The sequence below is a fragment of the Octodon degus genome, unplaced genomic scaffold (genome assembly GCF_000260255.1).
Source record: "Octodon degus isolate 3935 unplaced genomic scaffold, OctDeg1.0 scaffold00185, whole genome shotgun sequence".
Classification (NCBI taxonomy): Eukaryota; Metazoa; Chordata; class Mammalia; order Rodentia; family Octodontidae; genus Octodon; species Octodon degus.
Window position 1 is genome coordinate 3,408,179 of NW_004524761.1, and position 15,234 is coordinate 3,423,412.

The window sequence follows — 15,234 nt, forward strand, 5'->3', positions numbered from 1 at the left end:
GAACTATTTATAGTTCTACAGCTCATTTTAAAATATCAACAAAAAGAACTAAAAACAAAAAGGTGAGGCAGCACCAATCTCTATCTCTATAAATAAGAACTATTTAGTCCAGTATGGTGACACTTAACAGTTAACACCAGCACTCTGGGAGGCTGAAACAGGAGGATTTCAAGTTGAGCTCATCAAGGACTCACCAACTTACTAAGACCCTGTCTCAACATTTTTAAAAAATGGAAAGAGGTGAGGATGTACCTCAGTGTGAAGACTCTAGGAGAGACTACTGTCTCTCCCAAAAGAATTAGAACTAGAACTCAGCCACTTACAACATTTAGCATACTGTATTAGGTACAAATAGGTGTTGATAAATGTCTGTGGCAAATATAAAGAAAAATTGATATTCTGATCATACTAACTCGTCAAATATTCTTCCTTCTAAAACAACCAATTAGCATATCCAATAAATGGAATATTCCACACTAAAGACAACAAAACCAAACACACAGACACTGCACGTCAATGACAGATCCACACCTACAACCCAAGCACACATGCTGACTACTGCCTACTCAAATCTTACAACCCAGGGCACTACAGAGCTTGTTCTCAGGCTGAGATGTTCCAATAGTTACACACACCTATTGGCCTGGAATCCTCTATGCTCAGGCAGAGACTGTGGAGAGGAAAAGGTATTCAAAGCGGTCCACTCTGACTCAGGTCTGGTCACGAGGCCCCCTTTCCTGTCAAGAACAGTAAGAATCAAGAAGTGGATGCAAAGAGAGGGAAACATCATATCATGTACAGGTTCAAGCTCTCTATGATGAATGTGATCATTATGCATATTTAAAATGTACCAGTAAGATCTGCTTTTTAAAAATGCGGATGCATCAAGCATTTCATATCTTTCCCACCATCCTATTCTCACAGAACGTTTCATTCTAAGCATGCCTAACTGCTATGTTTACTTAGTGCTGCAGTGATGGACACACACACACACACACACACACACACACACACACACACGGTTGAATAGGCTGGTGTTCTGACCTCACTAACCCCATAGCTTAGCAAATAAACGCTAATCAAAGTAGCAGTTACAATGTTCCAGGTAAAGACTAAACACACTTGCCTCTAATCCTTTTCAAAATCTTACATGTAAACATTGAATATTGTATCTTTTAAAGGCAAAAATTTACAAAGAGAAGCAACAGGAGAAGCAGCAGCAATAAAATTCTGAGGGCCAGAAGCAGGATACCAAGGGGCAACTGTTTCATAAACCCAAGAAAGGTGAATCCTAACCAAAAAGCAGAAAAGCAACCTTTTCGGACTCTCAAAACTCAGAAATTGTTGATCGCATACAGGAGTGAAAATAAGTAAGAAAGTAAGAGTGAAAATATCTCAGTGACACAGTGCCTGCCTGGCAAGGTTAAGGTCCTGAGTTTGATTCCTAGTGCCGAAAAACCAAACAAAAACAAGACAAGACAAAACAGAGGAAAGCTGGAGAATGAGTCAAAAACAACTCCAAGGATCCTCATTAGAAAACTCAAGGTTTAGTTCTGAGGAGAAAAAAAAAGCAGAGTTCTGGAAAGGAGTCACCAGAGTTTAACACAAGAGTACTAGAAGATTTATATACTAAATGCTGAGATCGCCCAGCATTCTTCCTCCAATCAGCTCTCAGGACACCAGCAGCTAAGCCTATTTTGTGGGGAAATTGATTAGAGAATGAGAAAACACCCAAAAACAACTGCTCTCAAAGAAAGAGCCTAGTCAGATCACGCTGTAGTGCAGGCCACAGTGAGAAGCTCCATCAAACATACTCAACTTTCCAAACTGCCCAACTACTGGTGGTGTATTCAATGGCCAGGCAAAGACTACAAGAGAAACCTAACATCAAAGGTCACAGAAGATCAAAGGGGGGAAAAAGTAATGTGGAGCAAATAACTGTGTAGCAAAATAAATCTTTTATGAAGTGTGTATTTGTGTATATGTTTTGTGACAAGGTCTAGGGCTAGCCTCAAACTCACTATGTAATGTAGGCCAGCCTTGAACTCAAAATGATCCGCCTATTTCAGTCTCCTGAGCGCTGGAATTACAGGCGTGCACCACCATGCCTGGCTGGAAAACAAAAATTTAGAAGGGAAAGAAGTGAATTAAGGATGTAGTTCCAGTGGTAAAGTGTGTGGATGGATGAGGCCCTGGACAGGGGGTACTCTCAATCTCAGAAAATTTAAAGAAAAATTAGAACATTAAAATAAGAACAATATATTATAGGAGGAAGAACAATTAGGAGTTTTTGAAGAGTAAAAATAAAATTTAGCAAAGAATTACAAAAATATTAACCAGAACTCCAGATAGAAAGAGAGAATATACAAGAGGTAGAAGAATAATTTTAAAAAATAAATTAGGAGCCAGGCATGATGGCACATGCGTATAATCCCAGGACTCTGGAATTGTGAGGCTGAAGGAACCCAAGTTAGTGCCTGGTCTAGGCAAGACCCTGTCTCAAAATTAAAAATAAAAAAGGGTTGGGATGCAACTGGGTATGAATGCCCTGGGTTCAATTCCCAGTACAGAGGGGAAAAAAAAGAAAACTAGTGTAAGAGTTCCAGATTCAAAAAAACTTAAGGAGAACAGAGAAAAAAAAGTCAAGACAAAAAAATTAAATAAATTATTTTTTAATTTCTCACACTTGAAGGACACAAGGATCCAGACTGAAAGGGCTACAAGTACCTGGCACACACAAAGGATGCAAACAGATGTACACCAAATACAACGTGGTGAAATTTCAGAGCAAAGCAAACACAGAGACACAGAGCAAGAGATGTGGAGGTGTGGGGGCCATACCTGAAAAATCAGGCACCACCGAAGCTCCAGATTCCTACTGGCAACACTGGTGGCTAAAAGGCAATGGGCAAATTACCTCAAAATTTTAAACTTGAAAAACCAGAAGTCTAAGTGTAAAGAAAAAGACATTTAGATGGGCAAAGTTCTAAAAAGGAAACAAAAAACAAAAAAAAAGTTTTTCTTTTTTTTTTTTTGCGGAACGAGGGATTGAACTCAGGCCGTTGCACTTGCCAGGCAAGCACTTATTCTACCGAGCTATCTCCCCGGCCCCCCCAAAAGAGTTTCTTGTCGTTTTGAGGTGGGGTTTTTGGAAAGTGACTGGACCAAGAGGGCACTCCCTACACTGGTAAGTGGTTTAGCCTCCATGAACTCAAGGCTGACTGCAGTTAGACCTGGGTGGAGGTGAGTCACAGGGTGTGACCTGGTAAACAGCTTCCCTCCCAGACCCTTTCACTATACTCCTCCACCTTGGAGTCAATTAACCCTGGGCTGAACCCAATTACACATAAGCCAAAACAGACCTCTCTTTTCTTGCAGGTGTCAGGTATTGGATCTCAGCAACAGGAAAGCTAATACTCTGCATGGTTCTTTCTCAGAAAGCTACTACAAAATATGCTTCAAGAACAAGAGGTGATGGCCAATGAGACAGCTCAGCAGTCTAACTAAGCACCTGCCTGGCAAGTGCAAGGTTCCACGTTCAATCCCCGTCACCACATGCTAAGCTGGCCCCAACCCCAGCCACAGAGCCCAGGTGTGGTAGCGCATGCCTGTAATTCCAGTGATAGGGAGGCTGAAAACAGGAAGATCACTGTAAGTCCCAACTGCATAGCAAAACCCTATACCAAATATTTAAAGAAAAAGAAAGAGCAAGAGGTGGCTGAGCATGATGGTGCAAGCCTATAATTGCAGCACTCAATACATGAAGGCAGGAGGGTAAGCCTAGGTTACAAAGTGAGACCCTGTGTCAAACGGGGGTGGGAGGGTGGGGATGGGAGATGGAGGGGCAGCATCAAAGAAAGGAGATTCAATTAAGAGAAAGGAAATCCCCAAGATGACAAATACGCAGGCCTTGAGAGTAGCCTTGCTGGACTGGTTAAAAAGCAAGGAAAGAGGCCAGGGAGATGGTTCAGGGGAATAAGTGCTTATCTGGCTAGTGCAAGGTCCTGAGTTCAATCCCTGGTACCACCCTCACCCCCCAAAAATAAATAAATAAAGGCAAGGAAAGATCTCCAGGCCAACACTATTACCCAAAAAGAAATCAATCAAGTACCTTCTGTGTTTGAGAACATTGAAAAACAAGGTATTCAGGGCAAAAGTCTGAAAATCAATTAGTGCAGAGAATTTATGTATGAAATGTACACAAAAAAAATCAGCAAAAAATAATGAAATTATGAGAAAATAAAGTCTAAGCAAGCAAGGAAAATAACCACAATATGTATCTCAGCTGTGAAGAGCAGTTATTACTATCAATTACTACAAATGCTAATGTAGTCTGACCATATGGATATAAGCGTATCACAAAAACAAGGGACAGGAAGTGTGAATATATGCTGGTGAAGGGGATACCAAAAAGGTAAATCCTTATATCCCACAGGGGCAAGTTAAATTTTTAAAATGCTGAAAAATCAAGACATAGCACACTACAAATGTTATTTAGCCACAGGCATAACAGCAAAATGACATGGAGAAATAGCTAGAAGAGCTAAGGAACAGACAGGTAAGTAGAAAACTGCTGTTTTGGGTCTGTAACACGGTTGTAAGAGCTGTCTGACTTTAAGCCACATGCATTCATAATTTTGATATAAATAAAAATTAAGGGCCAGTGCAAGTAGCTCAACAGACTAAGCCCTTGCTTAGGCAAGTGCAGGGACCTGGGTTCAATCCGTAGCACCATATGCTGTGCCAGTCACCAAGACCAGGCATGGTGGTGCACACCTGTAATCCCATACACTTGGGGAGGCTGAAAACAGGAGGATCACGATGAGTCTGAGCCACATAGTGAGACCCTGTACCAAACACATTAAATAACAAAATAAATAAATCTTAAGAAAGGGCCAGAGATGTAGCTCAGTGGTAAAGTGCTGTGCTTAGTATTCACGAGGCCCTGGGTTTGATTCTCAGAACCAAAAACAATAAACACCACTAACTAAAAAGTAAAAGCAAAAGGAATAAAATAAAGTTCAGAAGAATATCACAAGTACAAGTCTATAATTCCACCTGCTTGGGAGGCTGAGATAAGGATTACAAGTTCAAGGCCAACTGAGGCAATGTAGCAAGAGCCTTTCACAAGATCCAAACTGAAAAGGGGCTGGCTGGATGTAGCTCAGTGGTACAGTGCTTACCTGGCATGCACAAAGCTCCACATGGATTCCATCTCTACCACCAAAAGCAGAACAAACCAAAAAGTAATTACAAAAGAAAAACATCATGCCAGGGAATACTAACCCAACAGCAAGGAAGTGTACTCAAACTCCCCTTAGGGGAACCAAATAAACTAAGATGGGGGTGGTGGGTTATTCCAGGCAGAAAAAATAGAACTCGGGGTGGTCACCATGTGAGAGGGCATGATGCATAGTAGGAAATGGAACAAGTTCCCAGAGGGAAATAGATTATGAGAGGCCAATCCTTTTCCCAAATCCTGTCAGCCCCATCCACATCACACTTATCCTTTCACATCAGTCTTAAGTTTTATCTCAGCTTTCCTAGAAATTTCTGTAACTAGTTGGTCTCTTCTTTGCAATGTCCATCCCCAAAGGATGTTTTTTATCTAGCACCTCATCCTCTAATTTAGCACCTGACTATCAATACCATATTCTGGATCAGAGTCTTTCAGAGTGTATTTAATGAGTACATTCTATAGGCTATTAAGTAAAGAAAAAGGAAGGCAGCACTTTGGGGGGGGGAGAGGGAGAGAAGGAGAAAGACAGACAGACACAGACACATGGAGGGAGGGAGAGCAGGAGGAAGGGGGCTGGGCTTTGGGTTCGATTACCAGTGAACACACACAACAAAGTATAAATGATCATTAATATGACACTGGAAAAAAAATCACTCATTTTTCCTAAAATACACAATAAAAGATACTGTACATTTGTCAAAACCTATGGAACTCCATAGCAAAAGTAAATCCATGGGCCGGGGAGATGGCTCAATGGAATAAACAGTTCCCTGGCAAGCACAAAGGCCTTATTTCAATTCCCGGTTCCGCCAAGAAAAAGTAAATCCTACTGTATGCAAGTGTTAAAAATCCAATTAGACAGCTGGGAAGTCCCTCAATGATACACACAATGTAACAGTACAACTCTTATTATATAAAACCACCTCACTCAAGAGGTCAGAGGGGAAGGTACTGATCTATCTAATTCTGGAAATGAGTAGTCTGTAATGTACATACACCCAGTCCTCTAGGAATGAGACTGTTTCCCACAGCAATATGTAACGTACCACTACACACGTACGTTTAGAACTGAAGAATTAAATAAATAGAGCCCAGATGGCTGAAACAAAATTTCTCACTGTTGGAATGGGAATTTACCCATAATAAGGGGGAGAAGGCTAGAGTGAACCATGAGGTAATGAATTAGAATCAGAGATACACCATGAATTTATGTTTAGACAGATAAAATGGACACATACCCAGATAGGCAGACATTTATAGGGCTGGGTGTGTGGCTCAATGGCATGGACAAGGTGCTTGATTCAATTCTCTGGGAAGGTAGGCAGGTAGGAGGGTGAGCAGGCAGGCAAAAAGAGACAAAGAAAAGACCTACAGATAAGTACACCTAAAAGTTTAACATACATAAATTTATTTCCTTGTTTTATTAACTTAGAAGGCTTAGAAGAACTGGGCGTGGTGGTACACACCTGTAATCCTAGCACTCGGGAGGTGGAGGCAGGAGAATCATTCTGTGTTTGCTACAAAGTGAGCTTAAGGCTAGCATGAACTGCATGCACAGCAAGACCCTGTCTCAAAAAGTCAAAAAAAGAAGACTTAGAAGAATACCTCACTAGCAAAGAATGCATGTCTAGTTTTCTAGTATCATCTTCCAATATGAAGACCTAAGCATCTTTATGCCCAATTCTGAAACAGTTTAGGAAACACAAGATGAATCTGATATCAAGTAACGAGGTGGCTTTTTTATATATTTATTTTTTTGAGAAATAAATATGAATGAGACAGTTTAAGGAGGCATTTTAAAACTCCCCCCCAACACAATGATGGAGTTTTGTCAACAGGACACAGATACCAAATGAAGAGAGTTCCCAACAGCCAAAGCTGGACCAATATGAGCAGGAAAACAAGGTGGTATTATGACCCAAAGTAATTATAAATATTTATATAAATGATTAAATAAATTAAGAGACATGAACCAAAATTCCAAACAATTTGTGTGAGTACTGTACTCTGCCTTCAGTGTTAACACCTCATGTATGTCTGGGCTGTATATAGTGACTTTCTCTCATAGTATACAGTATAAGAGGACAAAGAACATTTATTTGAAAGAGAAACCTGATATGCACCACTTCAGCCAAGTGATCAAAGTCAGCATCAATGGGTAACAGCATGCATTTTTTTTTCCATAATTTTATTGAGAAACAAACAGCAATGAGACAGTTTCAAACCAAACTGGTAAAAAAGGGTGACATCCTGAAGGGTTTTTTTTTTTTTTGGCAGAACCGGGGATTGAACTCAGGCCCCTGCGCTTGCCAGAGAAGCGCTTATTCCATTGAGCCATCTCCCCAGCCCCATGCAGTCTGGATATGATGTCAAGAACGGCACTTGACCTTTGTAGTTTTCCTCCTCAAAATCCACCATCCTGATCTGACAATGAGAATAACATCAGTCAAGTTCCAGTGGGAAAACACTGTGCCAGTGTCTCACAGTACTACCCCAAACTGTCAAGATCATCAAAAACAAGAGGGCTGGCGGCATAGTTCAGTGGACTAAGTGCTTGCTTAGGTAAGCACAGGTGCCAGGGTTCCATCCCTGGCTCCGCGTGCCGGGCTGGCAATGGCCCCATCTCCAGGCATGCTGCGCCAGCGATGGAGTCTGGGTGTGGTGGTACATGCCTGTAGTCCCAGCATTAGGGAGGCACAAATCAGGAGGATGAGTCTGGGCTGTGTAGTGAGACCCTGCACACATACACACAAAAAAGATCATCAAAAAACAAGAAAACTATGAGAAACTACCCAACGCAAGAGTCATGATGACTAAATTGAATGTGGTATCCTAGATAGGATTTGGGAATAGAGAAGGACATTAGGTTAAAAACTAGGAAGTTAGAGACATAGCTCAGTAGTAGAGTACTTGCCTAGCAATCAGGAATGCCTGGGTTTCACCTCTATCACCAAAACAGGCCAAAAAAAACCAAAAAAACAGCCCTTAGAAAACATGAAAATTCAAGGTATGTACTTTAATAATAATTATGACAAGTGTACCCTATCAATATAAGATGTTAATAGGGGAAACTAGGTGTGGAGCTGTAAGAAAATTCCATGCTATCCCCTCACTGTTTCTGTAAATGTGAATAATGTTACTAGGCTGGGTCTGGCAGCACACACCTGCAATCTTAACACTGAGAAGGCTGAGGCAAGAGAATCAAGAATTCCGGGCTGGAGAGATGGCTCAGTGGTCTAAAGCACCTACTTAGAACAAGCTTAGCAAAAGCATCAGGGACCGCGGTTCAATCCCCCAGCACCACATGCCAGCCAGCCCTGCCCCCTGGTGGGCTGAGCTGGCCTCTCTCTCTCTCTCTCTCTCTCAAATAAATAAATAAATAAAATTTAAAAAAAAAAAAATTCCAAAGTAGGGCTCGAGAGATAGGTCAGCTGTCTAAACGCCTGTCTGGCAAGTGCAAGGAACCAAGTTTGATCCCTGGTACCACATGTTGCGCCCATCCTAGAAACACAGGCACAGCCTGGAACTCCAGAGACTGAAACCAGGGGGGCCAGAGAGATGGCTCAGTAGAATAAGCGCTTGCCTAGCAAACACAAGGGCCTGAGTTCAATCCCCTTCTCCACCAAAAAAAAAAGACTGAAACCAGGCGGTGCAGGGCTGTGGGGAGGTTGAGACGGGAGGATCACTACAAGTTGGAGCTGCAAGGGGCTGGGGAGATAGCTCAGTAGAATAAGCGCTTGCCTGGTAAGCGCAAGGGCCTAAATTCAATCCCCAGTTCCACCAAAAAAAAAAAAAAGTTTGAACTGCATTGTGAGACCTTGTACCAAACACACAAATAAGAGATTTAAAATAATTAAGTAGGACAATTATAGATCTGTGGCTCATGACATTCACAAATCCTATTTCCATTTCCTAGGAGATTACAAAAGAGCTCTCATGATATATTCCCCATCTAACAATATCTACTTAAAAGCTATTTCAGGGGCTGGAGAGACAGCTCAGAGGCATAACCCTCACAAGTGCAAGGTCTTGAGTTTGATCTCTGGTACTGGAAAAAAATAAAATAAAACAGAAGCTATTTCATGCAGAAATATATAAATAATTTTAGAATTTGCTTCAGAATATGGCGGGGAATACAAATGAAATAGATTGGATGGAGACTATCTCCAAACAACAAGAACAAAAAACAAAAAATCCATTAAAAAGGACATGTACTGCTGAGAACATGGAAAAACCGGAACCTTTGTGCATCTTTTGCTGTCCTTATAAAATGTACAACCTTTGTGGAAAACAGCATGGCTGTTTCTCAAAGGACTTTTAGAAAGAGTTACTTTATATCCCAGGAATTCCACTTCTGGGTACACACTCAAGAGTCAAAAACCAGACTGAAAACATACTCATAGCAGCGTTATGTATATTCCCAAGGGGGGAATATACATAACCAGTGTCCACCAATCAATGAAGAAAGTATGATACAAACACACAACAATATTACTGAGCCTTAAAGAAAAAAAATTATACCTGCTACAATATGCGTGGACCTTGAAGACATTATGATAAATACTGTTAGTCATAAAAGGAAAACTAATGATTCCACTTAAGAACGGTCTCTAGAATAGAATGCTAGCTAACAGGAGCTGTAGCACAGAGAATGCGATTATTTAGTGGGTGGAGTGTTTCAGTTCTGCATGGCAAAAAAGAAAAAAAAAAAACTGTTCTAGAGACAGACTATTTTACCACAATTTTAAGAATGCCCCCCCCCCTTTTTTGGTCTTTTTGAGACATGGTTTCACTAAACAGTTCAGTTCAGGCTGGCCTTGAACTCCCTTTGCAGCTCAGGCTGACCACGGACTCAGCATGGTCCTCCTGCCTCATATGCCATCAGGCCTGGCCAAGAATTTTTTTTTGTGCAGGATCTGACAACACAGCTCATACTCAGAGTGATCCTCCTGATTTCTGCCTCATGCTCAGACTCCATCACAGGCTCTGAGCACCTGGGGGGCAGGGCCAGCGCAGCATGCAGTGCCAGGGATCGAACCCTAGCCCCTGTGCTTAAACAAACACTTAGTCCATTGAGCTACATCACTGGCCTCTGGCCAAGAATTTTTAAATAATTTACTTATCTTCCCAGCATCTTCTGTTTATTTTTTAAATTTATGTGTGTGTGTGTGTGTGTGTGTGTGGCCAGCTCAGCCCACCAGGGGGCGGGGCTGGCTGGCATGGATTGAACCGCTGTCCCTGTGCTTTGCTAAGCTTGTTCTAAGTAGGTGCTATAGACCACTGAGCCATCTCACCAGCCCCGCATCTTTTGTTTAGAAAAGATCTCTTTGATCACTGACCATATAGGCCACAAAGAAAAGACAAAAGGTAACCCAAAATGAAGTGTTAACATTACAAAGGGCATCTCATGATATAATACTGACTTTTTAAACTTGTAAAAAAAGAGATATACACAAAATATGTATGCACATTTCACATGGGCACTATTCAGCCCTTCTTCCAAGATCTGGACTTTATGGTTTGATTTGCTAGAGATGTGCAATTCTTTCAATAATCAAAATGTTCCTCTACAAACCTGGGAGAATTGACCCAAGAGTTATCCCCAAACTTGCTCCACATCATCATCAGAATAATCAGTCGCAAACTGCACATTCTTATTTTTAAACATATATGGAAAGGTTGTTGTTGCCCACTAATACAAATCCAAGTTATCTCAAAACATCTGGTATGAGGGTTGGCAAGATAGAAGTGCCTGCTTTGCAAGTGCAGGGATCAAGGTTTGATCCCCAGTCCTGTATGCAGCGTGTCCAGTCGTCGTCTTCCGTGGTCCCCCCCCCCCCCCCCGTGAAGGGTGAAGGAGGATCACTATGAGTCCGAACTGCATAGTGAGATCCTGTATCAAATACAAAAGTTTTTTAAAAAAGTAAAATCAAACCATCTGGTATGAAGTGGCAAAACTCATGACACAGAAAAGATACACTACAGTAAAGCAAAGAGGGTCTGGAGTAGATGGACAAGAATTCTTTTCCCTAGAGAGCAACACACATCAGGTTTCTGGGCCTACATAGGCCTTTCTAAAATGATGTTTCCATATGCTTCCACAAATCTCAGTTTCAGAATGCAAAAAATTTTTTTTTAAATCATGCTACAGGGAACCTACGAGGCCAGTCTTTCTAGTTAGTCTGTCACTATGCCCAAATTGTGCCCATAAAGAAGACTGTGTGTGCATTTACTGTGAATCACACAGCTTTCTATTACACTGTTTTGACTGGAGGACCACTTCCATCTGATTAACTATATCAAATATAAATCAACTTTTTGTGACAATAAGAGTATCATGCTCCTATCAAGTTGCCTGGACAATTTACTGGCATTCTATAATTCAAAAGCCTTTAAAATATGTATGTTCCCTAACCAAACATTTACACACCTAGAAATTTATATTAAAAAAGTGAACTGGATATGGTGGTCCATACCTGTAATCCTAAAATGTGAGGAGGCCAAGTTAGGCATGAGGATTGAAAGTTTGAGTTTTGTCTAAGCTACTTGGTGACAGTCTGTCTCAAAATAAAAAATGGAGAGTTAAGCATGTAGCCCAATGTGAAGGCCCTAGGTTCAATCCTCAGTATGGCACTAAAAAAGAGAAAATTAAAAATAACTTAACAAAAATAACTTAACATTATAAACATCGTTAGTGATCACAAATAGGCAAATGATTAACTTTTTTTGTTTAGCCATATAATTATATTCTGTAAAGATACTAAAAATATCTGGGGGCCGGGGAGATGGCTCAGTAGAATAAGCACTTCCCTGGCAAGCGCAAGGGCCTGAGTTCAATCCCCGGTTCCAAAAATAAATAAATAAATAAATAATAATAAAAAAAAATCTGGCACAAGTTGAGCGGAGTAGCATGTGCCTATATACTTCTAGAATTTAGAAGGCTGAGGCATGGAGGATTATTTTCCAAATCCATGTAGTCAGGAGACAAGCAAGGGCAACACTGTTAAGACTACCTCAAAAGGAAACAACAAAAAAAACAGGCCAGGTGCAGCAGTGCATGCCTATCCCAGCACTCAGTAGGCTGAGGTAGGACTATTACCATGAATTTGAAGTCAGCATGGACTAACAGTGAGTTCAAAGCCAGCCTGAACTCCATAGCATGACCCTGTCTCAAAATAAACAAAAAATCCCCATGGATACAGGAAGATATCCCTGAAACATATTTAGGTGAAAAAGCACATTACAAGGTTGTGGTAAAATATAAACCCACTTTATTATATATTTAGATTGTGTCCCTTTATACTGCAAATTTGTGAATGCAAGTGTCTGAGAACATGATACGCGTGAACATGTACAAAAGTGTATGTGAGTATGACCAGGAATCCATGGAATTGCATGTGAACATGTAAAAATGTGCTTAAATATGCAGGTATGGGTGCATGAAAATACATGTACACGCACACATAAAATCTGCTAAGGCATATGCCTAGATTTGGACTACAGCCTGTGTTTCAAGTAGTTAAGTACATCTTTGGAAAAATAACTTAGTAGCTTCATGACCTTGAACAAGAAGTTACTAAACTTGCCTCTGCCATCCTCTCTCAAATCCTCATTCAAAAGATTTCTGTAAGGATTCAATGAAAACAATGGCTATAAACCACCTGTGACTGGTTCATAATAAACTAATATTAGCTTTCCTTATCTGTACAAACGTAGTACAGATCTGTAGATCTGTATATTTGCATAGCTGAAAGTTCATAAGAATTAAACATCAAAATATTAGCTCGAGTTATCTATGGCTGTCTAATTAGATCTTTGTTAAGCAAGGTTTTCTGACTCTTTACAATTTTTCTAGGAAGATTTTTTTCATATCTTATTGAAGATTATTTCTTCAATAAAACATTTTTAAAAGAATAAAACGTGGCCCACCCTTGGTATCCCTCAATTACAAATAAGTAAAAGCTACTAAACACACCAAACAATGCATACTGTTGATAGTCCAACAAATTTTCTGCATTCTAACATATATCAGCATTACCGAATAGCTCAAGAAGATGGCAGTATAAAGAAAAACAGCTTTTATTTGTTTGCCTTATCCAAGTCAGGAGGAAAATTAATCAGATGACACAAGGTACAGATGACATGCAAACATCTCGGTGACAGTTAAGTGACATCTGTGATTCGAATTTTATTAAAGCAAAAAGAATCCAGAGTCTTGTCCCAAGGTCATGCAAAAAAAAGCATGTGCTACCCTGGGCTGTGAAGATATCTAAGGATGAGGCCACAATTTTCTGTGTTTATGAAACCTAGAAGCTAAATTCTTAACTAGTCATTTTGTGGGTCCGGTGGGGGGGGGTGAGGGGTGGACAAGACGGATTACAACACACCAGCACAAAGCTTAAGACAGCAAAACAAATCAGCAACTGACCACACCAGACTTAATCTACGTGTTCTAATCGACCGGTTTTTCTTATTTCTACGATAAAAGAAATATTCTGGGTCATTTAATAGACGACATTTTATTTCATAAAAGCAGGATTGACGTTTTGTACGCAAAACTGAAAGGACTCTGAACGCGACAAAACATAAGCAGCTATTTGTGATTCTTACCAAAATCAGTTACTACTTGGCAAAATTTCGGTAATTACGATGTGTTAGATTAACACCTCTAGAAAGTTTGCAGGTCTAAATTTCTAGAGAAAAGCCTGTACAGACAAGGTGTAGAACCAGCAGCTCTTTTTCCCTGGGGTCTCAATTTACAAATCATACCCAAGATAATAATCCAGTCATTCCCTACACACTGCCTCCTTTACTGTGCAATTATCTCTCTTTAATCGTCACTCTCAAGCATTTAAATGCACCCAGGCACACGCCCTGCGGCTTCATCTGAGCTTCAGATTGCAGGGCATCACCCCAGCCAAATCTACAGCGAACTGTAGGCCGTCTCTCGTTTATTCCTGACTTTTGTGTTAAAACTGAGGCGAGGGGGAAGGGTTCCGACAGACAAGGCTCTGAAACCCTGAGTAATCTCATTTCGCAGCGGGGAGCAGTCGGAGGCAGCAGCAGCGATTTTAATCTTTTCTCTCCACCCAGTTTCCCTTTGGTGTTTTTTTTCTTCTTCCTTTCTTCCGTGACATCAAACCAAGACAGAAAAAGGAAAAATAAAGGCCCCCGGAGCGAGGCCTCCGGAGAACCGCGAGTTCTGGCTCAGGACTCGCCCGCCCGGTGCACTGCGGGTAGCGAGGCCCCCGCGTCCAGTTTTCACCGTCCGGTGTCGCCCGGGGGCGCGGAGGGACGCGGTGCCCTCGAACCCCGCCCGGCGCGCCCAGGCCCGGCGCGGCCTCCGGCACGGGGTCCAGCTGGCCGCGGCGAGGAGGCCGAAAGCGAGGCGGGCAGGGCGGGGCGGGGCCCGGGGGTCCGGAGTCCGGGCCGGCGCTCGGGCGGCGCTGCTTACCTGCTGGTACCGACTGCCGCAGGCCGGCTCCACCGCCGCCAAGGCGGCCAACGCCAACGCCATGGCGCAGCCGGACGCGGGGACGAAGGGCGCGCGAGCGAGCGCCTTGAGAGGGTACAGGCGCCGCGCCGGGCAGCGCCGGGGGACTCAAGGGACGCGCCGCGGGCGGGCCTCGAAAGCCGCGGATCCCAGAGAGACGCTCTCCCGACGCTGCGAGGTTCGTCGCCTCCGCCGAGCTCCACCGCTGCCCCTGGGGAGGAGGCGGGGACCACGACGGCGACGGCGACGACGCAGAGCCGCCTCCCCGCCCCGCCCCTGGCACCGCCCCACCCGCTCTGGCGTCGCCCCGCCCACTCTGGCGTCACCCCGCCCACCCCGCCCGCTCTGCCGTCGCCCCGCCCACCCCGCCCGCTCTGCCGTCGCCCCGCCCGCCGTCGCCTGGGCCCCAAGCAGCCACTACCCCCGCGTCCCTCGGCTAGCAGCTCGGCTGTGCTGTGTGGCTGTGGGAGCTAGATCCTTATCTCCTGCCTCAACTGCGATC

At 42.7% G+C, this 15,234-nt stretch overlaps 1 protein-coding gene across 1 annotated transcript in view; it reads right to left on the reverse strand.

Annotated features, from left to right (window-relative positions):
* The window catches only part of Ndfip1 (Nedd4 family interacting protein 1), a 75,931-nt gene extending 60,960 nt beyond the window's left edge, over positions 1-14,971 (reverse strand). Inside the window, exon 1 of the mRNA XM_004643848.2 lies at positions 14,694-14,971. Within this exon, the coding sequence (XP_004643905.1) occupies positions 14,694-14,756 (63 nt within the window). The 5' untranslated portion in view covers positions 14,757-14,971. The remainder of the gene's footprint in view (positions 1-14,693) is intronic.
* Positions 14,972-15,234: the final 263 nt, after the last annotated feature.